Below are 26,962 nucleotides of genomic sequence, written 5' to 3' on the forward strand. Positions count from 1 at the left end.
CAAGAAGACCTTAATGAGATGCTCTTGAGAAATGCAGTGTAGCTTCACTATCATACTAACCAAAGGGAGACATTCCTTCCTCATTAGCAGAATCTTCAGTTGTTGGTAAAGTAATTTGTGGTCTATTTTAAGATGTTTTTCACTGTGTGCTTTTGCTTTACAACCTTATGAGCAGATGAACTAAAAGTACCTTTTTTTCTGAGGCCTAGAAGTCTGTTGGCTGGTGTTACCTGGTGCTGACTTAAGTGTTCACAATATTCTACTTCTTTTTTAACAAGGATGTGGTCAAATATAAACACTGTATTTTCACTTCTTCCATTTTGTTGTGTGTTTTTTTTTTTGTAGACATTTCAGCAGTCTTCTCTACAGCAGAAAAGTAAAAAGAAGAGCAAAGGTAAAAATTAAATTTGTTTTCATGTATTGGTAAGAAGGGAATTGCCAACATTAATGTTTATAGTATTGCAGTATCTGAGGAACTAGAACTTTTTAGCTCCTATTCAATGTTTAGTTCACTTGATCATGTTGAGAAGCTGTTAGTACATGATACATATATCTGATGGTGGGGTTTTCTTGAATACTTAGCCTCTAGCATCTTTGGGGCCAGGGCTGTTTTTTCCAGTTCTGTGCATGTAATGTCTTACTGCAGTCCTTGCTCATTACCTAAGCTGTCAGGTAATTTATAGCATAATAAATTTTCCTCTTTTGATTTAGAAGTACAAAGGCCTTAGTTGCAAAAGCAGTTACAAAGAGAGGGTTTCGAATACCCATGAAGTACTTGCATAGTGGTATTTGACAGCCAAGTGTGAAAGTACATGAATTTATATGCTGTGTGCTTTAACCTGATGTGAAATATTATTTTTTCTGAAAACTAAAAATAACCATTTTTCTGATTTCAAATATTTTGCCTTTCTTTTCTCTATAATATCTTTTCTGTCTTATCCATAGAATATGAGCTTTGTGAGGTGCTGAACATGGTTTGTTTTGATTTGTTTTTATTTTTAACTTATGGTGCCTTACATAGACTTTGGGGTTGAAATAGAATGTTTGTAAAATCTATTTATGGCAAATTGAGGTTGAAATTTTTAATTGATTTTCTTAAACAATAGTGCTTTCTGGCTAGCTGTCTTGTTGATTTAGTGGACAAATCAAATGCTTTCACATGTCCTCGTCATTTTCAGCTCCTATTCCAGGTAAAAGCAAAAGAAGGATCTCATGTAAAGACCTTGGTCGAGGGGACTGTGAAGGCTGGCTTTGGAAAAAGAAAGATGCCAAGAGTTATTTCTCCCAGAAATGGAAAAAATATTGGTTTGTCCTGAAGGATACATCTCTATATTGGTATATCAATGAAGAGGTGAGCATCTACGCTCATTGCCTTGACAAATAATCTGTGTACTGCTGTTTTTATGATTGAGTGGGAAGCCAGTGCTTTGAGCGCTCATGTATGTGAATAATTTCATTCACCCAAATAATCACACTGAAATTAATATTGATTGATTGAGTAAATTACCATTAAGCTCTAGAGATATTTGGTCCTTCAAATTCACTATGTGCTACAAGGAGAAATAACACATTTTCCTGTGTCCTGCTCTCACCAAATTAAAATAAATCTATCTTCAAACCCTTGAAAGGGAAAAGCTAGTTCTTTAATCCTGTCATTCAACCTTAGTCATGGGAGTGTAAATTTTAATGATGTACTGCCTGTTTGTTTATCTATGCTAGTGAAACCATCAAAACCTCTGGCAGTTAAGGAAGATGGTTTTTTTCTCAGTTGAGTTCTCCTTCTTTGTAGCTTTTGATAAGCTTTCGGTGCTCATATACACTGAACTTAAGAGTGCTGGAGCAGCCCAACTGAATTGTGTGCAGCTTTGATTGTGCAACATGTTCTGCATTAATGCATGTTTATTTATATCAGGTTTACCAAGAAAACTTTTTGCCAGTGAGTTAGGAAACATTAATTTAAAACTCTATTAGTTCGTTAGTAAATATGCTGAGGTAAAACCATTGCCAACATGTAGAGGCACGCAGTCCTGGAATTGTTCTTTCAATCACTGCAAGCATTTGTGCATATCCTGTTTAAAATACTGTGAAACACGACTTTTCCCTGAGTATACAGAAAGCAAGTCATTCCATGAGCAGTCACTGCAGCCTGTTTTGCCACAGACTTATCCCATTTGTATGTTGATCCCAGCTCCAGATCAGTTACCCTAACTCCCTTCTCTCCACCCTCCCTCTTCAAGGTCTATTACAAAGTGTTCATAAGGGCAGTAATTTATATCTACAACGATGATGAGTGGTCACCAAACATGGCCAAGGAGCATGTGGAACTACTGAGTTGTGCCTTACTTTCCCATGGAGAGGGCAATGGTCTGACCACCTCTGTCTCCCCCTTGTCCCAGTTTTCCTGGGACTTGCTGAGAATTGGTTATTTTTGAGACCTCAGCTCCATCATCAAAGTGTCTGCAGTCCCCAATAGATTCACAGGCTGGTGAGAGGAGCATCAGTGGCAGATGGACAGCCAAGTAAACAGTGGTCTTGCCAAAATTCTGCTTAGCCAACCGTGCAAAAAAATAAAAATGGCAAGTTTATTCTAAACAGTGTCCTTTCGATTTTAAAATGCCTGGTAATGCAGAACCCGTTACAAACTTGCACCTTCTACAGCTACAGTTCCAGTTTTACATGCTGATTTATGTCTTCTATTTATTTATTTTTAAGAAAGCACATAGTCATATGGGCTGCATAAATACCTATGGAGATTCTGGGAAAAAGATATAATTCTGTGGAATTCCTTAACGTAACATTTGTGTAGGTTAAGCTTCACTTTCATGATCATGTTAATTTCTCATGCAAAGTTATGAGCAGCTAAATAAGAGAGTCTGTGTTATTGAGGTACTAGTGGCTTAAAATAAGGCTTTCAAATTGTGAAAAGTCAAAGGAGACTGAATATCTGATAAAATGAACTATGAGCAAGGCTTTAGGGGAGGGGGGAGGAAGGTCAGATGTCTTCTTCCTTAAATGTTGGAGACAGATGAAAGTAGCTGAAGAGGTACAGTGCCTCTTAGACGTGATATCATATAAAGATGGAAAACAACACACATTGAAATTGCTTCTTTCCCTATTTCTTACAGTAGGTTGCATTTCTCCTTATTAATTAGCCCATCTTTCCCCCAAATTAAGTAATTACAATAACTAATTGCCTGAATACATTTGGTCACCTTCTGTATTTTCAAACACTGCTTCAGCTGTGAAATTGTTTGAGAAAACTGGGCATTTAAAATTGTATTTTATACCAAGGGATCTCTCTTACTATTTTGGCAAAAGTCCCAGTGACTTCGGTAGGCGGTTTGCCAGAGCAGAGCATACATTAGTATTCCTTATGTAAGAAGCAGGAAAGTGAAAATATTTTTAAGTTTTCAGTGTGGTGGGTTGGGTTTTTTTCAAACAAACACCTTAACGATAGTAATATCTAGAACTACCTTTGCAGGATGAAAAAGCAGAAGGATTCATCAGTCTACCTGAATTCAAAATTGACAGAGCCAGTGAATGCCGCAAGAAATAGTAAGTACACTCAAAAATAATGCAATTACACAATAGAAAAAGTGGAACAAAGGACAAGTTTTTCCCTTGACTCAGTGACATAATGGACTATTACAATGACATTTGATTGTATCATAAGTTCATACAGAAGAGGCAAATTCAGTGTGGTTTCTGTGTGCTATCTTTCCTGGAGAAGGTTTTTTTACTTTATCATGCATCACAGTGCTTGACTAGAGCAAAATGAATTAAGAGCAAGAAGGCTGCTTGACTGCTTCTGTCCCTTTATTTTCCTAGTTTTCCTTTCTTTTCTGTGGGTTGGTTTTTTTTTGGGGGGGGTGGGGTTGGGTGGGGAGGTGTTTGGTGCGGGTTTCTGTGTATATGTGAGATACCTTTAGGCTCAGTAAAGAGTTTTAAGCATAATAAAATCCAAATAAAATTAATCCAAATAAATAAGTCTGCAAGTTCATGGCCAGGCATCAATTTTTCATGTAACTCCAAATTAATTAGTGTCATCTCAAAGAGTTTTGTTAGTCCTGAGGCAGAGTACAAAAAAGAGAATGACAATGATTTGCTGTATTTTTTAAAGGTCTTAAATAACTTCTCACCTAGCTGTGTGTTGGCCTCTGTCCAGATCTGTGCCACTGCACAAATCCGTTTCTTGTTTAGACACGAAGTCAAGCATATGTAGCAATGTGACAGCTCCATACTCCCACAGGGATATTTTTAGAGCAACTAGTGTTGAAAACTTTCTGTATTGCCTTTTAATGCCTTTTACTGTTAAGTTTACTAAGACTGTTGGATCACTGATATTTGTACAGAAAAAGAATTGCAAAAGTAAAATGGTATGGTTTGTAGTACATACAGTTCTAAAGAAGACACTGACCTTGTATCAGTTGGTCCATATATCTCTTCAGGGTGAATTGTACTCTTCATGATAGTTTCCAAGAGCAGAAAATGAAAACTTCATTAACAAAAAAAAAAAGATACATCAACTTGGACTTATTGTGCTGTGTCCTTGGGCTACATTACCGAAGTGCCTCATTTTTTCTGTTTTGTTGAGGCAGCAGCATAAAGGCAACTCATTCCTCAGAATTGCACCCTGCTTGCATTGGGGTTTTGTACCCGATTTGTTACCTGTTGAACAGTAGAACATAAAATGTGGCTATGAAAATCCCTTGCTTCGGTGGGAGATAAAGAAAAAACTCTTAAGAATCCAGACAACAGATGCTGTAATAATTTTAAGAAGTCAAGTTTTGGGTCTCAGTAACCTGATAATGTCTTTCTAAACTGAGCAGATGTCCCTGTATGCTTTTACTTGCATAACATTTTGTCATGCTGTAATGCTTTTTGTCTTGATTTCATGTTGCCTTCACTAGCAATATCTTTTCTGGACATCAGTTTCATATCCCTGGTTTCTTAAAAATCTGGTTTCATATATTTACATATGTGTACACACAGAGACATATATATTGAAAACTGCAAGCATGATACACATGAAATACATCATCACCATTTTTCTGATGACGCAATGGATTATGTATGTATATAAAGAGATATATAAAATAGCTCTTACTCTCTCTAATCCATTGTGTCTCAGAAAAATGGTAATGATGTTCTTCATGTGTCATGTTTGCAGTTTTCCTTATTTTCTTTGGGACTGTTACGCATATTTTGTTCTTATTTTAAGAGAGACCTTCAGGCTATTCTCAAAAATGATTCTTCTGTACTGTAAATTATTAATTACTTTCAGAAGCATTTTCTGGATCCTCAAGTACTTCACCAGAAATCTTTATCCAACACAGTTAGAAAATGCTTTCTAGTAATTTATTTCATATTATGTATGAAATGCAGTAATTCTCTCAGCCCAGTCATGTTGATTACTTTGGTGGAAAGAAAAGATGAGCTGTAATTGCCTGTTGCTTAGAATGACCTCAAAATTGAAATCAGTGTTGATTTATAACAGCTTTTCAGAAGTCAATCAGCACATCGTGTTCTTTTGTTTGAAACGTAGTCATTACAGCTAAAGGTAATCTGAAGGTCATTGGGATGTGAGAAATCACCAGGACTAAGAGTTTTTCTATTGTATCAAATAAATTGTTCAGTCAATTTTCTCTTCAGAAAAAATTAACACCTAAAGGTACATCAGCAAAGTTACCTAATACATGAAATTATATCTTTAACTGGTTAACTTTATCTAAATATAGTGCACTACAGGTGATTGTTGAACAATATTTATGCACATACGGATAAAGCATTATTTAGAAATATGTAGTTCAAGAGCACTAGGTGAAGTCTGGCACAATTCTAAAAGTTATGTGTTTATATATTGTTTGGGTACATCTGACACCTCAGGAAATTAGAATGCATCTCATTCCTGGGTGACCACACTATGTACAGTTTAAAAAACAAGAGTTGTGCCATTACATTTTTATAACTATGTTTTTCCTCTACAGTGCATTCAAAGCCTGCCATCCTAAGATCAAAAGTTTTTATTTTGCTGCTGAACATCTAGATGACATGAACAGGTAAGGAAATCTGGCAAAGTTCAAGGAACCATTCCTTAAATGTGACACTTCCTGAAGCTAGTAATTACACAGTGATAATAAATTATGTGCTGATCTAAAAGTTAAGTTTAATACCTGAGAAAATAATTGCAGAGTAGCATTGTTTCTGAGTGCCTGCATATGCTAAATATTCAATTCATGCAAAAATTACTTTTTTTTTAAACAAAGGGTTGAAGATTTTCAGAAACAAGATTCCCACTTTCTAAAAAGAAATGAATACAGTATGTGAAACAACATCCAAACACAATTTCAGAATTCCAGGTTTTTACCTTTTGTTGTGCAGCACCTACAAAGATACAATATCTCCAGCTCTGCCTCCTAACATATTCCTGAAGATATGTGATGCTTGATCTGTGGATGCTTCTATTTCTGGTCCTGGAGAGAATGAGAAGTTGGAGAAAGATTTAAAGCACTTACTGATTTTAATTCTGCCAGTCTGGGAAAAGGAGGTAGAGATTACAAGGAATTTATTTTGCAGATTCTCTCTATTGCCATGAATTTAACCCGCATGTTGAAGTGAAAAATTGGTTGTATTGAATTTAGTGGAGAAAATTCCAGCATCTCAGAAAAAATCAAGGCCTTAAGTCCTAGTTCTTTGGGCATTGCGTTTTACTGAATCTGTTTGAGGCCATTTGTGCAATTTTTCTAGCAAATTGTTGTTGAGACTCCGGCACAAAATAGACACAGTTCCTTCTAATTCATTCAAATGGTAAATTAAAAACATGGCTCTCATGTCTATTCAAATATTCGGGAGTTTATTTCATTTTTTTGCACAACATAACTTGAAATTAATTCAGTTCAAAATAATACATCACAGAGTCATAGAATCAAGTAGGTTAGAAAAGACTTTTAAGATCAAGTCCAACCATTACCCTAGGACTGCCAAGTCCACCACTAAACCATGTCACTGAGGGTCTCATCTACACAGTTTTTGAGCCCTTCCAGGGATGGTGATTCCACCACTGCCCTGGGCAGCCTGTTCCAATGACGGAGCACCCTCTCTGTGAAAAAATTTCCCCTAATATCCAGTCTAAACCTCCCCTGGCACAGCTTGAGGCCATTACCTCTTGTCCTATCACTTGTTGCTTGGGAGAAGAGACCCATCCCCTCCTCATTACAGGCTCCTTCCAGTTAGTTGTAGAGAGCAATAAGGTCCCCCCGAGCCTTCTCTTCTCCGGACTAAACAACCCCAGTTCCCTCAGCCGTCCTTCATAAGACTTGTTCTCCAGGTCCTTTGCCAGCTTTGTTGCCCTTTCCTGGACCCACTCTACCACCTCAATGTCTTTCTTGTACTGAAGGGCCCAGAACTGAACACAGGACTTGAGGTGCAGCCTCACCAGTGCCGAGTACAGGAGGATAATCACTTCCTAGTCCTGCTGGCCACACTAGTTCTGATACAGGCCAGGATGCCTTTGGCCTTCTTGGCTGCCTGGACACAATCTGGCTCATGTTCACCTTCATCAATCAACACCCCCAGGTCCTTTTCAGCTGAGCCACTTTCCAGCCTCTCTTCCCCAAGCCTGTAGCATTCATTGGGATTGCTGTAGCCCAAATGCAGGACCCAGCACTTTGCTTTTTTGAACCTTATACCATTGACTTTATACCATTGACCATGACCTTATACCATTGACTTAACCTTATACCATGCTGGTTCATCAACCCAGCCTGTTGAGATCTCTCTGCAGAGCCTTCCTATCCTCAAACAGATCAATACTCCCAGCCAACTTGGTGTCATCCGCAAATTTACTAAGGGTGCACTCAATCACCTCATCCAGATCATCAAAGAAGATACTAAACAACACTGGCCCTAACAGCAAGCCCTGAGGGACACCACTAGTGACTGGTTGCCAACTAGATGTGACGCCATATCCCACCACTCTTTGGGATTGACCATCCAGCCAATTTCCAACCCAGCAAAGACTCCACCTATCCAGAGGTGACAATGTCTGGATAGAATACACCTATCCAGAGGTGGCATATCCTATGACAGAGGACACAAACAAAAATCTATTATTGCAACCTGGGAATTGTTCCATCTTAGATAATATCTGTGGAGATCCTTGCTGAGCAAAATTGCTTTTAAAACAGAGGAAAAATAAGATAAAACTGAACCCATAAAACTGTTAGTAAGTTCTTGTCCTGGGTTCAGCAGTAGCAGTCATGTTTCTCCTTCATAATCATGGTTTAATCTCTCCTGTGTGTACTAGATTCAGCTACCTGGCAGAGGACCTTCAGGGTACTGCCAGTTCTTTACTGATAATATTTGACTGGAAAAATATGCCAGTACTACAGTATGCTTGCTTTACTTTAGAAATAGCTGTCTGTTAACATTTCTTCAAAAGTTCATGCATGACTAAGGCTTACTTTAGAAGTCTCTCCTCAGAAAACTTAAAACCTTTTTATTTGTTTGTAAAGTTTTAAGCTTGCTTTTCCTTGATAATTCTGTCAAGCCAGTCACTCAAAACGCAATTTGCTGCACAGCAAACAGAATAATAGCATGGTCTATTTGGCATAGCCTCAGCTATAGTGGTAGATAAATGATTTCTGTCAGCAGGTCCTTAGTCAGTATGACAAGGCACCTTGTTTCTAAGGTTAAAAATATATATATTGTTCACTAATCAGAAAGAAGCAACAAATATGCATCAGCTATTTAAAAATATATTGGAAGGTCTGAAACCCAAGAACTAGAAGTTTTTTATCTTCCCAGCACAAATAGTCTTTTATCAAAGTTTGAAATAAATGCTCATTAATTCATTTAGAATCAACTTGGCCAAATTTTGATCTGAGTTATACACATGTAAATTTAAACCAACTCTGCCAAGGTCTATGGAATTCTTGACATTCTTACATGGAATTACTTACATTCTGCCATCAGAGTCTCACCAAATTATTTTTTTCCTCTTTGTTTAACGTATTAGAAAAAGTTGTTCACTTTCACAAACACTGAGCTAACTCAATATATTGCAAATAAGAAAAGTGGGTTACTAAAAAGTAATCTTTCAGATGCAGACATAAAATACTTCTTGCCTAGAAGCATTTTGTAACCTACCTAAAGGCAAAGACAGAATCAAGTTATTAAGTAAAATTAAGACTGTTTTGATCAACTTCTGTTCTTTTTATAGTTGGGTTTCTGACATGCATTCTGATATGTATTATACAGTCATTTCAGTTGTGTTTATACTTGGAGCAGAAGAAACGAAAGTAGATAACTGCTAATACACAGTCTAACTGAAAGATCAAAATGGTTCAATTCCTTCATCCCTTCTATAAAATGTTTTAGCTGTTGTGTTTGGGTTTTTTTTAAGTGTTTGCAGGATATGAAGTTTTTGTTTGTGTTTATCTACTCACATAAAATGGGTATTTAAATCTCAGGTAACTCTGTCACTATTCAAATTTTCTCACCATTATGCTGGTAAGGAGCCTGGAGAACTATGAACTTTATTGTTGTGCTGTCTGAAATTCCTTTCATCTGCATGGTTGCACCAGCATATAACATACTTAGTCTGGGTGAAAAGAAGGACAGAATATCCTTTATTGATGCAAAGTGCTGTTTTGCTAGTTTAACTGTATAGTCACAGAAACATCTTGCTTGAAAATGTGTTGTTATTCCCATTCCAAGGAAATATTCTGATGGAGAAGACAGTCCATGTATTTCTACCTGATGATAATATATGTAACTTTATTTTGATTTTCCATGGTAGCTGTGCCTGCTGCTATATGGACCAAGTATTTGTTCTTTACTCAGAAATCCTGACCATCAGCTCACAGCCAAATGCATCCTTTTCAGGGTTGGCTGGCTTAAATACTTACAATACTTTTTCTGCCTTTTTATTCCAAACTGTCCATTTTTTTTAGTGATGACATATATGGCTGCCAAAATTATATGTTTAAGGCAGGGGAATAATAGTCAGTAACTTCATGTGGAATGAGAAATGAGAACTTCCTTGACCTGCTGTCAAGGAAGTACCTGTAGCTGAGCTGTCCTCTTTCTCTTTTTTGTGATGTTGAGTATTGACGTTTATAAGGGTTTTCTTCCTTACTGTTGCTTCATGATCAGGAGGAAAGATGACAAGTCAGCTTTTAGTATTAGCACATGAGAATGTCTCTGAAAGGTTTCAATACAGAAGGCCTCTAAAACTTCCACAGGCCTCTTCATTCCAGTTAAACTGCATTTGGGTACTTATAGACACTCTCAGGTTTCCATAGTTCCATACAGCAAGTTTGTCCTCTATCCTCAAGCTTTATGATTATGGACAATATGACACCCTGCTTTGACTGAAAGCATTGCATCTACCTGCAGCGTGAGATAAGATAGAAAAATGTTTCCTTCTGTTCTCTGAGAGTGCCAGTACCGTGCATTTTTCCTTACGGAAAGATTGATTTTTTTTCTTAATCCTGTTGGATGTGTCGTAAAATTGTTGTACTTAAATACTGACAAGAAATGTATGTGCTATTCTTAAAAAGAAGGGGGAAAAAAAGGGGGAAATCTAGATGACCGTAGCATCTACCAGTGTCACTGTATTTACTGTCATACCTAACAAATAGATTTTATAATTCTCACAAGAAAATTAAAGCTGCAGTTGCAGTAAGGAAGGAATGTTTCCTTGACATCTTGCCCTCAAAAAGTTACAATGGCTACCAGGATACAGCACACCTCAGGGAAGAAAGATTTAAATCTTCCCGTGTCCTATGGCTCTGTATCTTTTAATATTCGTAGTGAGGAATATTTGTATAACTATGCTTGGAACTTTTGTCCCCAGTACTCCTCTTCCATTCTGCAAGAAATATTTACCCTGTGATACCAGCCAGTGTGTTGGATTTCTCATAGGACTCTAACTTCAATGAGCTGTAATTCTAGCCATGTTTTATTAAAATAATATTAATTCTTTAACCATACCCATTCTAACAAGCTTTAGCATCCACATATCAGAAATCATGCAGAACTCAATACCATTTTTTTTTAGTTTCTAAACTGGCAAACTGCTCAGAAGCCATGGTTGTTAAGAGATTACAGCCACATCAGTACCTTCTCATTCAGCCCACAATCATTGCAGGTGATACTCCAGACCATGACACAGGTCATGACCTGCACAAGATCATTAAATGTGAGGTCAGGCTGCTGTCTCTGTCTCAGACTGGTACACATTTGCTGGGTTCTCATTAGATCATACTTTTCAGGAAATAACATTTTTCTGGAAACTGTCATCTGCCATAGCTGTAAGCAGTATCAGTTGACTGTCAATTATGTGTTTGTTAATTTAATTGGTAACCTCACTGTCAGGGAAATTAACGCGAAATGCTATCTCTTATTAAGGACAGAATGAAGTTTTCCAACAGGAGAACCTTGTTAGGTGTATCATGTAATACTCTGGGGCCAGCAGCCCCATCCAAAGGGGCTCAGTGGGGCACTGTTCCCTGCTGTCTGCACTGGGGAGTGGTAAACCGTGAGACAAATGGGGAATGTGAAATTCAAAATAGGCGAGAGGCAAGCATGGCAGACTTCCACTGTCTGTCATGCCATTTCACAGAGCAGGCGCTTTTCTTCTTGTGCTGCTTTACCCTTTGGACACAGGCAAGTCTGTGGCCTTTGCTGGTGCCTTGGTAGCATGGGGCCAGAGTACTGTGGGTGAGGTTCCTGCCTCAGTGCCTCTGATTTGGGCTGGCAGAGCTGTCAAAATAGGTGGGCTTTATTCCCCAAAGAAAGCCTTCACTTACCAGGAACGTGAAGCTAAAAGATATCTTTGTATGGGCCACCTTTCTGCCATGAAGATGCGGAATCATTGCTTGAAACATGATTTGTTGGATTTCTGTTCCCATGTGCCATTTATTTTTATAAGCGTATGGCACTTCCTAACAATTACAACTGAAATTTCAAGTCTTTTCTTCAGCTTCCCTATTCTCCTGGCGCATGAAGTATTGTGTAATCACTTCAGGAGTAAATCTCTTTCCAATGTACAGTGTGCTTTCTTCCCAGTCTGTGCAATGATTTATGGACCATCAATGTGTTTTACAGATCATATGTGTGGTCACTGTTTGTGGAAGAACAGTGGCAGAAGTTAATTTTGAATACAGCAACTGCATTTTATGATCTGATTCCTGCTTACCCTGCACTGAATAGTCTTAAAGGCTGGCATGGTGATTCCCTTGCTGAGACAATACTACATCGCGTTCCTGTGCATACAGTATACAAATGAAACCAATCAGGCACAGTTTTCTGAAACAGTCATTTCACATTCCTGAAGAAAACTCAAACCTAAATTCAGTTGTCCCTCTGTATACCCTAGCAGTAAAATTGCAAGCCAGTAGGTTGGCAAACCAAGCCTGTCAAATCCTGACTATGGGATGACTGGACCAAGTAATTCTGGATTTACCATGGAATGGACAACCACGGGAGATTGTCATAGTGGTTTAAAGCCTCCTTGATGGAAGACCTGATTTAGTAATTGGATAATGAATACACTGAGAGCCCCATGGGGGAAGAGAGCAAGTGGAAGCAGTGCACTGCTGTCTCTGTGTATGGTTGCCAATGACAGCCCTGCTAGAAGAGTTTGGGTGGGGATTAGGTTTTTGGCGGGTTTTCTTTTTGTACTTTGGGTTTGGTTGTTGGGGTTTTTCTAATTTGTGCAGTTTATGGAAGCATTTTTTTCAAATCTAAATTGATGTTAAGGCCTTAGATGTGAAGGGCTTTGAGGCAATTTTCTTTCCTCCCTCTGCTTCTCTGACTTGAACACAAAAGTGAATTCTGATCTGCCTCCTTCTCTTTGTACTTGGCATTGTAGGTAAGCTTTAAAACACATAATGGCATAATTAAACCTCACCGACTGGGAGTGAACCTGTTCTTTTTATTGCTGGTTTCTGCTCTGTTCCTCTACTAAGTTGCCAATTCAGGCTTTAAAATATTGCTTAAATCTCTGAAAAGTGGTATTTATTCTTAAGAAATCAGAACAGCAGGAGTGTTGTGATGGCATATCTGTGAGCACCAGACTTAACAGCTCTTTGATGATCTCCAAATCCTTTATTTTACAGATGTTTGACATCATGCATGGCTTTCCATTTGAAATAAAACCTTTGCTGTGAAAACAGTTTGTTCAACAGCAGAATCATAGACCTTTGGAGACTCCCTGCATAAGAGTATCAAAGGAAGCAGCTGTCTAATATGAAAAATTACATTGTCCTGAATCTCCTTCAGATGCTGCTAAGTTTGGTTTTTATAGAAATGCACCCAAGAATTAAGAGGCTGGATCAGTATCACTGCTTTTTTTAATATTATTTCAGGTGGCTAAACAGAATTAACATGCTTGCTGCTGGCTATGCAGAAAGAGAGAGGATCAAACAAGAGCAAGGTAATGTGTTGTTAGTTTGGTTTCTTCTGTCAGCTCTTATCACAAGTTCATCTGTTCTTTTTTCCCTGCTGTATATCAGGCCTCATTCTTATAATCTGAAAGCAATTCACTCATGGGTTATCGCTGTTGTTGCTTTAGAGAGTTCCTTCTTTCTCAGGGATTTTGATTAGCTCCTTCAGTTTCTGGTCCACAGACTGGATTATTTCTGAGAAGGCCACAGAAGATAGCTAAAAGCAGCAAATGTACCGTCAGTAAGCTCTGGTATGTGGTGCCAAGGAGTCTGTGTCCCCTGTCAGAAGAAACATAAGAATCTGCAAACTAAAAAAAAAAAAAAAATTAAACATTTTATTTGGTGTTTGAGGTCACAGGGGGGAGGAATGCATGAAATTGTTCTCAGGAACAAAACCATTCTTCAAAGCCTGTTGACATAACTGGATTTCCCCTAAAGACTTTAATTTTAAGGCCATTTAATTTTTTTGTGATTTTGACTCCTTTTGCTATATTGAGGTTTGTGCTAAAGCCCTGCTGGCTTTATTTGAAATCGCAGTTTTTCATCATTTTATATCTGTTTATTTTTAATGTCTAATATTTCATGGGTTTAGAAGAGTGGCATGTATAAAATAATGAGTTGCTTTGCTTTAGTTTTCTGCAGTAGAAATCCTGTTTTCAGTCAGGAAAAAGAAAGGCTCAGTCCTCAGTTGTGTTGGGGATATTGTTTCCTAGAACTGCCAGTGACATGGATCCACAGAAGTGTTCCTATCCAACTAGCTGTTTTGGCAAGCAGCTGGCTTTTGAGTCCGTGCTCTCTTTTACAGATGTACCTGGCAGCAGACACCAGAAAATTGCAGTGATCATGGTGATCCAGAGCTTATCCAGATGCCTGTCTGCCCGCTGCCCACTGAGTCAAAACTTCACTTTTTTAATCCTGTGGCTCTGCAGACTCCCTCAGTAAGGTTCTGTCTTCTGGCCCAAAAAGCTTATAGGTCAGAGCTGCAGCAGCAATGTATTTAATCTAGTCTTTCCTTTACAAAGACCATATTTCTAACTATTTTTCAGGGAGAGTTGTATTCAAAAGGCTATTGCTAGGCTTCAGCATTTGCCACGTGGTGTCCTTCTTGCCCCCCAAAGTTGTGGTGTTCTACCAACCTATGTGACAGCAGCCTTAGCCCTGACCTTCAGGTCTGATACCAGGAGGAGATAGTTGCGTATGGTCTGTCTCTCTGCACTGTGTTGCTGTAGTGCCGTTTTCCTGAGAGACACTGCAGAAATACACTTTTCCCCAGTGAGAAGCAAGGGTGACTTCAGCAGCCAGGTAGAAACATCAAGAGAGTAGGACATCCTGCAGTGGTAGAAGATTAAAAGATCTGAAAATTACATCTTCGTTGATTCATACCCTGATTGCCTCACCACAGAGCATCCTAGAGGGATGGCCTGGGGTTGAAGAGCAGTGGCTCACAGAATACTGCTGTAATTCAGTGGCAGCAGTGTGCAAGGGAAGGTTTTTGGTCTTGCCATTTGGTACAACAGCAGATTGTTGCCAACAGGTACAATATAACTAGGTTGTACCTGTTGTTACCTTATTTTTAATCTCATCTTCCAGTAAATGCAACTGCTCATCCTGGGAGTGTTGCCCACACCCTTTTTTCGTCTGATATAGTCCTTGGCACATCTAACACCAGACCCTTCATATTCACACAGCCCAGCATAGCAGTGCTATGCTCACTGTTCCTCCAGTCATGTTGTCAGTGCCTCACCAGACTCCAAAATCAAGTTAGGAAATCTGTACTCCCCAGGCAGCACTAGAATAACTGTTTTGGAGGGACCTTTATGCCATCTGTCACTTCTTGAGGAGGCTGTGAACAAACTCTGAATCTTGGAGTCTTCTAGGAAATCCTCTGTGTTAGTATTCAAAGCCAATTTCAAACTCTTATTGACAGCAGGTTGGCACTAGAATTGTAATAACATGTGGGACAGTAAGTGAAAAGGTGTGTGAACAGTTATGCTCACGCTGTCGAAGTGCATAATTACAGACATGGTACGTCTTTCAAAATCCAGATGGATATGGAGAAATATTTTTGCTACCAAGCAATCACTGAGTAATAAAATAGCAGATGATCCCACTCCTAGGCATGAGATCATGTGCATCCAGGCCTGTGTTACCTATTATTAAAATGTCTTCCTGTTGAAGATAATCAATGAGACCCTACTTAAAATGGAAATTATATCCCAGGCACTGACAGAGCTCCTTATTACCACTCTAAAGCCATTCACTCAAATTGATATACAGGTAGGTAAAACTATATCCTCTTTGTGTTGCTTAGTTGTGTTTAGTATGGGAAGCAGTATCATGTTCCCCCCTTGCCGATGTACAGTACTTCTATGCCTCTAGCTATTATCATTCGCTCCCAGCATAAGGGCTATTAAACAGCTCAGTAGTGTCTCTAATTAAGAGAGACATCAAGTTAGCAAAGTAAAACCTCTCTATCACTTAGATTTTTGCAACTGTAAAAACCATGAAGTTGGAATTTTCTATATTCAGTGACTGTACCAACTGTCATCTACATATTTGATTTTACAAAAGGTCTTTTATTTCTGCTCAGTTCAGCCCTTTGCAGCAAAGCTTTATAATACCTCTGAAACAATTCAACAGTAGTTGTCAAGCCTGTTTCAATTAAGAGTTGAATGCTTCTGAATCTAAAGTGCATAAATATGTTTCAGGTGCTTTGGAGATGCACAAATCACCGAGTTGTGGGTGTACTGCTGAGTAAAATGTTACCTTCTGTACAGAACAGTTTTATAAAAATATCATCAGCTTTCCATATTAAATGCAATGAATGTTAGCAATATGGCAAGAGACTTCCTCGGATGGAGAAGTTATATACTTTCTAGTCATATAAAATCAGAGAAAAAAATACTAGCTTATATAAATAGAAAATACTTAATCGGCAAATGGCAGGTCAGTGTTAGTTTATATATAATACATTAAGTCTTTTGCTTATTCAGAAAGCTTTCAAGATATTCCTGATGCATTGAGCTTGTCCATCACTGAATTGGACAAAATCTGGAGAGGGAAATACGGTAACTGTTTGATAGCATTATACGCACTTTAGACTAATGAGTCAATTGCTAAACGCAGAACATTTTTAAAAGCTGGTGTGAGGCTATGTTCATATATTCCATCTGGAACTTGACCCCTGTGACAGCAGAATTTTTCTAGACAAGCCATAGGTTGCCAACAAAATTCCCTGTCTGAGGTAAGATGCACAAAAGCAGGATCATACAGTGGCTTATGTAATGCGGATTTGACAGCAAGAACCTCCTTGTATTTTTAGCCAAAATTGGAACCTGCACTAAAGCTGTTAAATATTACTTTCAGAATAAACAGTTGAGCTCCAAGTTTACAGTAGTGTCACTGAGTGATGCAATTCTGACACGCCTCTCAGCACATGCCATTAGGCTTTGCTGTAATGCAGCAAGCAGGCTTATATGCCAATGTTTTCAGGTGGTTTTAGTTGCTGGAAACAAGTTTTCTTAAAACTAGGAGTGATTTTAAAAAGAGTTTTCACTGATTTAGTCTTTCATTCACCAAAAATTACTTATTTGCAGATATCTTTAGATGAAACTGTTTGGGGTTTTTTTATTTCATACTCATGAAAAACTTTGCTTATGCTACTTATTCGTACTATTTTAAGAGAATCTCAGCTGTAAGCTTGAAGGATGCAAACCAGGAGACTTAGAGTTAAGATGGAGTTGTTTCTACTTGGAAAAATTAAATAGATAAATAAAGCTGTCCCTACCATTGTTGCAATCTAAATATATACAAAATTGTAGGGAGAGCTGTTTCAAGATGGTGTTATTTAAAGATAAGGGGTTTTTTTTAAATCTTTAAAACTTTAGTTACAGGTAGGTCATTAATCATACAATACAAAAATCATCATAGTAACAAAAAAAATCATTAAAGCCAAAATTGTATGTTGTGCCAGCTTGGATTTTAGCTTAGATTGCTTCTGATGAGGCACTGGAATGGGTTGCCCAGGGAGGTTGTGAATGCTCTATCCCTGGCTGTGTTCAAGGCCAGGTTGGACAGAGCCTTGGGTGACATGGTTTAGTGTGAGGTGTCCCTGCCCATGGCAGGGGGGCTGGAACTTGATGATCTTAAGGTCCTTTCCAACCCTAACTATTCTATGATTCTATGAAGCAGCAATCAATCTTTTTTTCTCCATTTATCAAAGAGAAAGTAGTAAGTTAGTTAAGTAGTTCACTGAAAACTTTCTAGGCAAAGTGAAAATTGCCTGTGATTAGTCTGTGAATAGTCTGAGCTAAAGTGTCCTGTTGTACAATGTTTTACCAAATACTAGAAGGTGACAACAGAAATGTTTGCACATGTCTTACAACGTGGCAAAATATTAAAGTTACCTATCTAGAGCTGAGTTGGCAGCTTTCTTTTTGAAGGACTGTTAAAGTCCAGTGTCCATTTTGTTAGATGCTGTTCTGCTTCAAAAATATTTGCAACAGAATAAATATAAATTCCCATGTGGTAACTTCTTCCATGTGTTTTGCCCTTTGACCAAGCTACCAAACTTATCAAATGGGCTTGACCAAGACTTGATTTCATGACAAAATGGATCCTCATATCCTTTGTAGTTTCTTCTTATCCATCTTTTGGAACTCTGCACTTAAGTGTCATTATCATACTTTTCCTTACCATATTTCCTTTATGATCTTGCATGGATAACATGGCAGCAGTTGTTTTATGAATCAGATATATGAAAACTAGTTTTTCTGCCTTATCTTTAAAGAAGCTGTTTGTTAATAGAAATTTAATTTAAAAGCTTGGGTAACTGGCAGCATACAGTGGAGAAAATAGGTATTAAAATAGCATTGATTATTCATGTGTGCAGTAACCTCTACTTGTTTGATTTGCCAGTTGGTTCTAATTATATTTGATAATGTTATTTGCAGTCAACAAGACTTTAGCAAGTTACAATGTCATCCTTTCTGTTCAAAGAATACTTTCAGTATTTTCCAGCCAATGTATGTCCAGTCATAATTATTTTTATGGCTGTATAAGTATTTGAAAATCTGATAGTTTCAGTAGGAATATTCTGCATGTTGTATTTTATAAGGAGTGTACAAGTGTTAAATTTGTGGCTCATTTGCAGGTTGTTGTTTAATACCTGCAATGGGGCATTAGACTTAGTATACCACATAATGTTTTGAATTTAGATTAGATTAAAACAATTAGATTGAAACAGTTGCAAATTACAGCAGCTAATGTTTACAGCATTCACTAGTATTTATCTCTCAGTAATACCAAGGATGGTTTTGTGAAAGCAAGTCTCTGATACATGAATGTACCAAAGTGTGTTGGTAGTTCTTGATCTGATCTGTATGTAATTTGTAGATTACTGGAGTGAGAGCGATAAGGAGGAAGCTGACACTCCGTCAACACCCAAACAAGACAGCCCACCACCCCCGTATGACACATACCCACGGCCTCCTTCGGTAAGTCACCTGCAACTGTCTAAAGGGATCACTAGGTAAAGCGTCACCTTTATGTGCTCTCCTGCCTAGAAGTATCTGCATGTGCACATTAAGGCACACTCTAGCATACCTTTTTGAGTCAGTACCTGACTTAAGGCATTTGTTAAGTCACATGCATTGCTAACTTCAATAGCCTCCAGCAGCCTAACTTCAACTGGTTTGCAGAGAACATGGATTTATAATCCCACTCACTGTATGAAGTAGATTAAGTTACAGAGTTCTTTTTTTCCTGATCTTCATTCATGATGATCACCTACTCATCCATGCAATCCCTCACCACCCTCTTATCGACTTCTCTGACAAAATCTTATTGCCTCAGTAACAACACAGGCTCTTCTCTAAGACTCCAACAGTTGTGCTGTGAAGCTTTACAGTGACAAATGGCACTTGAATTTCCAGAGAAATGCCAACATATAAATGCTCTGTCTTATATTGCAAACAGTGATACCAGTTGTTCTGTTGTTGTGGAAAAAGTAGGTTCGTCTGTAAATTGGAACACAAGGGGATTTGTTTGGCTTTCTTCTTGAAGCAGTTGTTGGTATAAACCAGAGTATGGACATCTAACTTGTTCTACATTGGCAATTTTAATTTTCATGTCCATATACTCAGTATTAACTAATGCATCTTACTTGAATATAGTTTTTAAAATGCAAAAATTTGGAATCAAAAATTAGAAAAATTGGGGGAAAGGGATTGTTCATGATGTTTAATTTGAATGCAATACTTTATCTTCCCAGATCATAGATCTTTAAACTGCACCAAAACACTGCAAACATGATTCCAAAGAAATTCTTAGCAAGATAGGATGACAGGGCATTTGGATGTCATTTATAAGATTTTTAATGGACCAAGCACACCTCTTCTATGTCTTCCATAGTGCTATATTCTGCCAATTTTACTGCAAATAATTGTGTTGGCTTATTTTATACACTAAGGGACATAGTAAGTATACTGATATCTTTACTATTATGAATAAGAATCAGTGTTTGACCTACAGGTGTGACATATAGATATGGACATGCCTTGAAGTTAGGATCAGGACAGGTTAATCTGGTAAAATTATGCCTTTGTTACTGAACTGGGTGGTGTCAGTGACAATGAAAAGTACATGGTTATTATGAGCGCTAGGTCTCGGTGTACACTGATCTGAAGGTTGCTCCATTGCTGATGTTGCAGATGAGCTGCACAAGCCCTTATGTGGAGCCAAAACACAGCCGGCTCTCATCCACGGAGACCTCCCAGTCGCAGTCGTCGCACGAGGAGTTCCGCCCGGAGGCGGCGGGGAGCGCCACCGACTCGCCGGTGCGCAAGACGGCGAGCCAGCGGCGCTCCTGGCAGGACCTCATAGAGACACCGCTGACAAGCTCAGGACTCCACTACCTGCAGACGCTGCCGCTGGAGGACTCTGTGTTCTCCGAGGTGGCTGTGGTCTCCCCCGAGCACCGGCGGCAGTCCACCTTGCCCACCCAGAAGTGCCACTTGCAAGACCACTACGGCCCCTTCCCCCTCGTGGAGGGTGAGCGGATGCAAGTGCTGAATGGGAATGGGGGAAAGCCCAGAAGTTTCACTCTGCCTCGGGATAGCGGCTTCAACCACTGCTGCCAGAGCCTTTCAGTTGGTGCCGCCGATCGCCATGAAGAAGCACAGCAGAAGGAGGTGGAGGAGGAGGAGGAGGAGGAAGAGGAGGGCAAAGCAGCAGACGAAAACCAGGAAGATAAAAGTAAGTATTGGATATTTCTGTGGCTTTTCCTGTTTGTGTAAAGTGGAGATTGTTTTTCCTTTTTCCTATCAAAAAAAAAAACCCCGTCTTTCAACATCCCCATGTTTTACCAGGCCCACCTTGTCACACACCTCTTTGATTTGCCGTTTGTATAAGGCTTAATAATCAGTGTTGCATGACCTCTCATGATCACCAGACGCTTTCCCCTACAGCTCACCCCGTAGGCTGCTCACCATTCCTGTAGGCTGGTCACCATTCACCTCCTACCAGCAATTCTTAGTTATAAATGGGTTTTGCTTCCATGCTTTCTTCCCAGTTCCACTTTCACAGTATCCTCCCCCCCAACACGTGTATGTCTCAGGACATACTTAGAAAAATTTCCATCCAACTCCATCTAGGTTGTGAAAAACACTTGGTAAACCCTGGAGTGCAGGGTCAGGCTGAGATTGTGTGGTAACCAGGCGGCAGGTCAAAAGACAGCCAAGAAGCTCTAAGAAGTTGAAAAAGAGAGTGTATTTTCCCCAGTTCTTCACCTTATGAGTTATAGAGAGAGAAGTTAAAAAAGAATCTTTTGAAGAAAATGAAAAAATTAATAGAGAATATCTAACCAGCGAGGCTTAAAAAAAAAAAAAATCATAATGCTGAATAACTGTCTCTTGTGTGGCACATTAACTCCATAGATATTAATGCTATTTGTCAAATTAATGCAAATAAACAAGGATTGGAGAAGGTCCCTGCTCCTTCTGAACGCGTAAACATATTTCTGTGTCTGTTTCATGCTCTGTCCTTCACTGTCATTTATGGAGCTTCTCAGCATGTGTTGCTAGCAAAGCTGAATTCACACCCAAGTTGTAGGGTCAGTCAGCAAAGCCAGCATCCATCAGTTGTGGGGTCATGCTGCAATTAAATTACCTGATGTGGCAAGGAAAGCAGGATGATCCCTGAAGTTCTCAAAGGGTCTGTACTGTCTGGTTCCTTCATGTTCATTTTTTTCACTGCAGTAAAGGAGTATAAAAATGGTAAAGACATAGGAAATGCAAGCTTTGGATAACTACCTAGCTAAGATAATTCATTAAGGTTAGCACCTTTGCTGAGCATTAAAATCCATGTGGATGCTATTTAGTCTGCTTAGGAGAGATCAGCGTTTTTCCATTGCCCTCATGTTTCAGTCAGTAGTTTCTAAAAATCTCAAATTCTTGACTTTGAGAAAACTGTGATTTCTTTTGCAGGTACTAAATTCAATGCCTTTAAAAGTTAAAAAAGGCACGATTTCAGTTGCGTTCATGCATGACATCTCCAAAAAAACCCATACATTTTTTAGGGTAATATTAGACTCTAATTGACTGTGAAATGAAGCTGTCTAATTAATAGGGTTAAATTTCATTGGCTATACAGAATGCTTTATCTCATTTTTAGCCTTCCATTTCAGTTTTCAAATGGGTTTTTGCTGATAACAATATAAAAATATTTTAAAACAAAATCCTTACAGTCAACAGAAAGAGTCAAGGAGACTTCCCACTGGAGTTCCTGTGCTGTTTGGGCATTACTCAGAGATACTGTTGCAAGGCCTAAGTTGTTAGGTGTTTTAAATCTCAATTTTAATGCTTTTGGGTTGCTGATTGTAGCATTTAATAATGTACTGTACTAATAAAGGGCTAATGCTTGATTTAACGTGCCAGAACTTGGGCCCTTCTCCATCTTTCTATGTCAATTTCCAAAACGGGAGAAAAAAGGTTCATTTTTTAAGTGCTCTCCCTGTATACACATGCTTTTATTTTTCTTTGAGGGAGAAGGTTTTCTTGGTTGAAGCTTTAACAGGAGGTTGTTTTTGAGACATTAACGAACAGCTAGACAAGTAAAGTGCTCATGGTGAATTATTGACCATGAAATTATAAAAACAGAAAGAAAATACTGTTTAGTCTGTTGAAAAGTTTAAGTGTTGAATTGCTTGTTGCCATGGCTGCAGTGTTCTGTTTGCAACACTGACTTTTTCCAGTGCCCTTAACAGTAAAAAGCAGGAGGGATTTCACGCAAGTAGTATTATTAGGTGCAAAATCCAGTTTCTGAGCTGAGAGATTTGCTTTTAACTGCTAAGTCTGCTGACAGGGTGGGTGCCCTGTGCATGCTCCATCATTGCCCCCCTCCCTTCCATTGCTCTGGGAAAATGAAACATTGCAACTGACTGGCGAAGGGGAATCCTTTCCCTTTTAGAAATGTTTTAATCTCACCTTGAACATTCCTTGATGTGGTGTCAGATGAGCCTTTTAAATGTATTTATTTGCCTTACACATTTGTGATCCTGACATAGTTCTGAGCTCTTGAATGATTATATGTGTTCTTGTGTGTACAGTTACGTGTTTTAAAGCTTAATCATTCTTATTGCTTTTTTTGCGGGACAAGGAATGCAGTTCCTTTGCAGTTGTTGCTGTACAAGTCAAACATCCTTGCCAAAAGTTTGTTTTCTCGGCTTTTTGGTTTTACATTCCCACTTTTAAAACCTCTTGAGTTTAAATCAAACAGTAAAATGCAGTCCTGTTTCTTCCAACTTCTTTTGCAGAATTGTTCTCAAATAACCACACCGCAAATTAGGAGCTCCATGTTTTTTTCAGATGCTGTCACCAGCTGCTATAATCTAACATAGTTTTGTTGACTTTCTACTAAAGCTACACTGACATGCAACAACTAAGCATCTGATCTCTCTTAATTACTAATTTATGCTTTAAATAGATATTACAAGACTTTACTGACACTGCAAATAATTTTGTGCGTCAGCTCTTCTATAGTGCCTAGATATATCATGGTAAACTGAAAATGTGGGGTGTCCTTTCCTGTGTTTGTCTTTGAGGACCTGACTTTGTTGTGTGTTCAGTTGCTGCTTTTTGTCTCGTTATATCACATGAACATTGCATTGCTAATCTTTGATGGGTTGTTTTATTTCCCTAATTAAAATGACATTTGTGTGACTCATTTAGATGTTCCATATTGACACCGTCCTGTAATGGTCTCTTTCTTTGTAATTGAAGAGGATCCTGTTGTGGGGTATTTGAGTTTGTGTGTTCGCTCCTGAGCCTATGAAAATGCCAAACAACATTCAGATCTATGGCACCAACCGTCCCTCTTGCTGTGTGGTTCAGAGGCAGCCTGCATGAGGGGAGCATGTCAATGGCTACGGCACAGTGCATTGCATTTCTGTGATTGCGTTGTGAAGGACAAGCTGGGGCTTTTCAGTTTTGTCTTGTGCTAGAAGGAGGCAACAGAAGGAGACAGCTGTGCATCATGGCACTGCCACCCCACTTCCCCTCTGGCCCCACTGCTGTCTGCGCTTTGTGTTTTGACAGATTTCACTACTTAATGCCAAAGAATGCTTCTGGGATCTTCTTGGGAGACTGTTTTCATGATTTGTCCTAGGAAAGCTTGCTTCATTTTTTGCTTTATTATTATTTTTGATGGTGGTTCCTTCATTTTCAAAGACTTTGGTTTCTGGCACAATAACAGAAATTACTAAGGGTTCCACATTTAAGAGAATATACTAGATCTCTACAGAGTGTAACTGGCTGTAGGTGCTACAGACTTAGCCACAGAAAAACCTGTACCTTTTTCCATACTCCCTGAAAAAGTCTTTTGAAAGCAGTAGCATCCGTGGGAGTCTCTGCTGCTGTGACCTGCCTATACAGTGCTGGGGCAGGAGCTCTGCTGCTGGCTGGATGTGTTGTGGGATTGGCCAGAGCAGGATTGATGCACCTCCAGGGAACTCACACCTGGGACCTGCAACAGTGTGCAAAGGAGCTTTCCACTGTGTGGGCTCCTTAAGATGTCTTCAGGAATATGGATAGAAGAGCATTGATGTCTCTGAGTTTGAAAAGGTATTTGCAGCAGAAAGAAATAATTTAGGCTGTCTTCCCACTATTTAACCCCATTTCCTTCTGCATCATTCCTCACCTCTTCTTCTCTTGCTTCTGCAAGTTTTATGTCCTTGTTCTGCACTTTGAGTACTGTAATTCCTGCTGACATGTGTTTTAGGGTTTTTGTTTTCGATCCCATCCTCATAATTTTGGAGTATCTTCTATAACAAACTCTTCAATAGATTTCAATAAATCACTGGCTGTCCTTTTGGGATAATTGAAGGGTGGGAGCCTTTTGTTTGCTGCATTGATTTGCTCCCCTGAAGTGTTTATGAGATGCAACAATCTTCCATGCATGACTTGTGTCACCTTGAAAAGATTTCACAATGTTTCCTACGCCTGGGCACACTCACATGTATTCCCTGGCATTTTGCTGAATCACTGGAAGCCCTTGTGCAGATTTGCAACATCTCCCAGCATCCCATACTTAGTCTCACATAGTCTAGCGAGCACTGGCCTAGGGGAACATCATAGCCTCATGTTCCAGTCTTTGAAACATGACTTTTAACCTTAAACCACTGAAGACACTTGCCAAAGGCCAGAGAGGAGCTGGTGCTGGTATTTTGCAGCTTAGAGGGATGTCCAATCCCTTCAAAGGGTTTCAGGAAAGCTCCCTTTGATGTGAAAGAGATCCCTCACAGTCACTGAAAGAGATACTGAATGTCTGTTTGTGCTAAGGTACCAAGCCTGAGACTTTCTCCTTTTTTTTCCCAGTTAAATAATTAGGAAGTAGCAAGAGAAACTGAGAGCAGTTTCTCCCACCCCACCTACAAATTGCAGAAATGAATTTCAAGGTGCAGTGCTTTCACAAAATAGCACAGATGGGTTTAAGGAGTAGTGCTATGACTAGCAGTGGTTTCACACACTTTGCCCAAGAAGGTATTTCCTTGTGACATTCTAGGTGATATTTGCCTTCAAGAAGGAGTTTGTGCTAATGAAAAATATACTCCAAATAAGGTCAGATGTTTCAAGTTCTGAAATACAGGTACAGGGAGGCTTCCCTGGTTTTAATGAGAGGGCTGTAATGAGCAGTGCAAATGCTTCCCTCAAAGATCACTCTTTGCTAATTAAACACTATGTTTTGAAGTGGTATGCTGTGTACCACTTCTAGGTTTTGCTTCTCTGCCTTTTGAATAGGGTGTCTTTTCACTTTGGCAGGGTTTGGGCAACAGTGAAAGGTGGGAGTCAGGATGAGTAATGTGTAAAGCCTGGATTAAGGGCACTGGAGTTGATGGGGATGTGTGTCTGAAATTAATAGGGCATTTGCTTTTCTGACAGCCTCTTTCCATTTTACAGAAGATACCATTAAGGTTGTCCTGTCTTCTGACCACCTAGTTAGTTTTATCCACACCAGGAGGCCAGGGAGAGACCATTAAGATATTGTATCTTCCCCTCTGGAATTAACTTAGGGTAGTAGAAGTCTGGTAGTAGAATGCCTGGTAGTGTCTTAAATAAGTGGAGCTGTGAAAAATCACAGGTAATGTTTCATGTTAGAAACATTCCTTCTGAGGCTGGCAAATAGCAGGAAGTGCAGCACCCTCTAGGACACTAAGGAGGATGTTATTCTAGCTTGCTACATCCACTATCGGTCCTGTACATAGCAGTATATTTGCCAGGGTTGTTTTTGTTTTTTTTTCTCAACATCCTTCTGGGCGGCACAGCCTATGTGTGCTCACACACGGAACAGACTAAAGAAATGGCTGCTTTTCCTAAGCTTTCTTACTCTGATCTGATTTTTCATTCCTAATTCCCATTTAAGCCTTCATGTGGCACCCGACTGGGCATTTGCACTCCCGTGGGCTAAGGACCAAGGCTTCTTTTAATGCCTTGTCTGCTAGGAGGAGACCACCTTCCCACTGCCCCTGCTGGGCTAGCTTTCCTCAATAACTCAGAATGAGCTTGCCTAAAAAATACTGCCTAGTTGTGTTCAGAAATATGGTCTTAAGCTTGTTGGTTTATAGTGTGAATGACTAGCCTGCACTGCTTTGATACAGATGGTTTATATGTGCACAAGGTGCCTCACAGTCTCAGGGAGGAAGGAACTGTGGAAAAGCAGGGCAAGACAGTAGCTGCTGTACCACCTGGGCTGCTTTTCAAAGCAAATGCTTTATGTACAAAATGTCTGGTGGAATGGCATGTCTTCACATGCTCTTGGATGGTTTTGTTGGTTTCGTCTTAACTAAACCATTTAATGCTTCATTTCTCATAAGATCCAGTGAGAACCTATGAGAGCTGTTATATTTGAAAATGAATGGGTGAGGGGACAGCACTGTTGATAATCTAGGTTATATGTCAGGCTAATGCTTTTTATCCTTGTTAAATTTTAAGGTATGTGTTTATCTGAATAGGAATTTC

The 26,962-nt window shown here is 39.1% G+C and overlaps 1 protein-coding gene across 8 annotated transcripts in view; it reads left to right on the forward strand.

Moving 5' to 3' along the window:
- Positions 1-26,962, forward strand: part of CNKSR2 (connector enhancer of kinase suppressor of Ras 2) — a 213,431-nt gene that overhangs the window by 152,025 nt on the left and 34,444 nt on the right. For all 8 annotated transcript variants that reach the window (XR_009961790.1, XM_062603648.1, XM_062603646.1 and 5 more), the window contains 7 exons: positions 346-394; positions 1,179-1,351; positions 3,482-3,555; positions 5,988-6,059; positions 13,374-13,441; positions 18,846-18,946; positions 20,162-20,705. Coding sequence is in view for 7 of the 8 variants with exons in the window: in XM_062603648.1 (XP_062459632.1) it covers positions 346-394; positions 1,179-1,351; positions 3,482-3,555; positions 5,988-6,059; positions 13,374-13,441; positions 18,846-18,946; positions 20,162-20,705 (1,081 nt within the window). In the remaining variant the exon portion in view is untranslated. The remainder of the gene's footprint in view (positions 1-345; positions 395-1,178; positions 1,352-3,481; positions 3,556-5,987; positions 6,060-13,373; positions 13,442-18,845; positions 18,947-20,161; positions 20,706-26,962) is intronic.

This window comes from Pezoporus occidentalis, unplaced genomic scaffold (assembly GCF_034315485.1).
Source record: "Pezoporus occidentalis ecotype Australia unplaced genomic scaffold, CSIRO_AGI_Poc_V1 ctg81, whole genome shotgun sequence".
Lineage (NCBI taxonomy): Eukaryota > Metazoa > Chordata > Aves > Psittaciformes > Psittacidae > Pezoporus > Pezoporus occidentalis.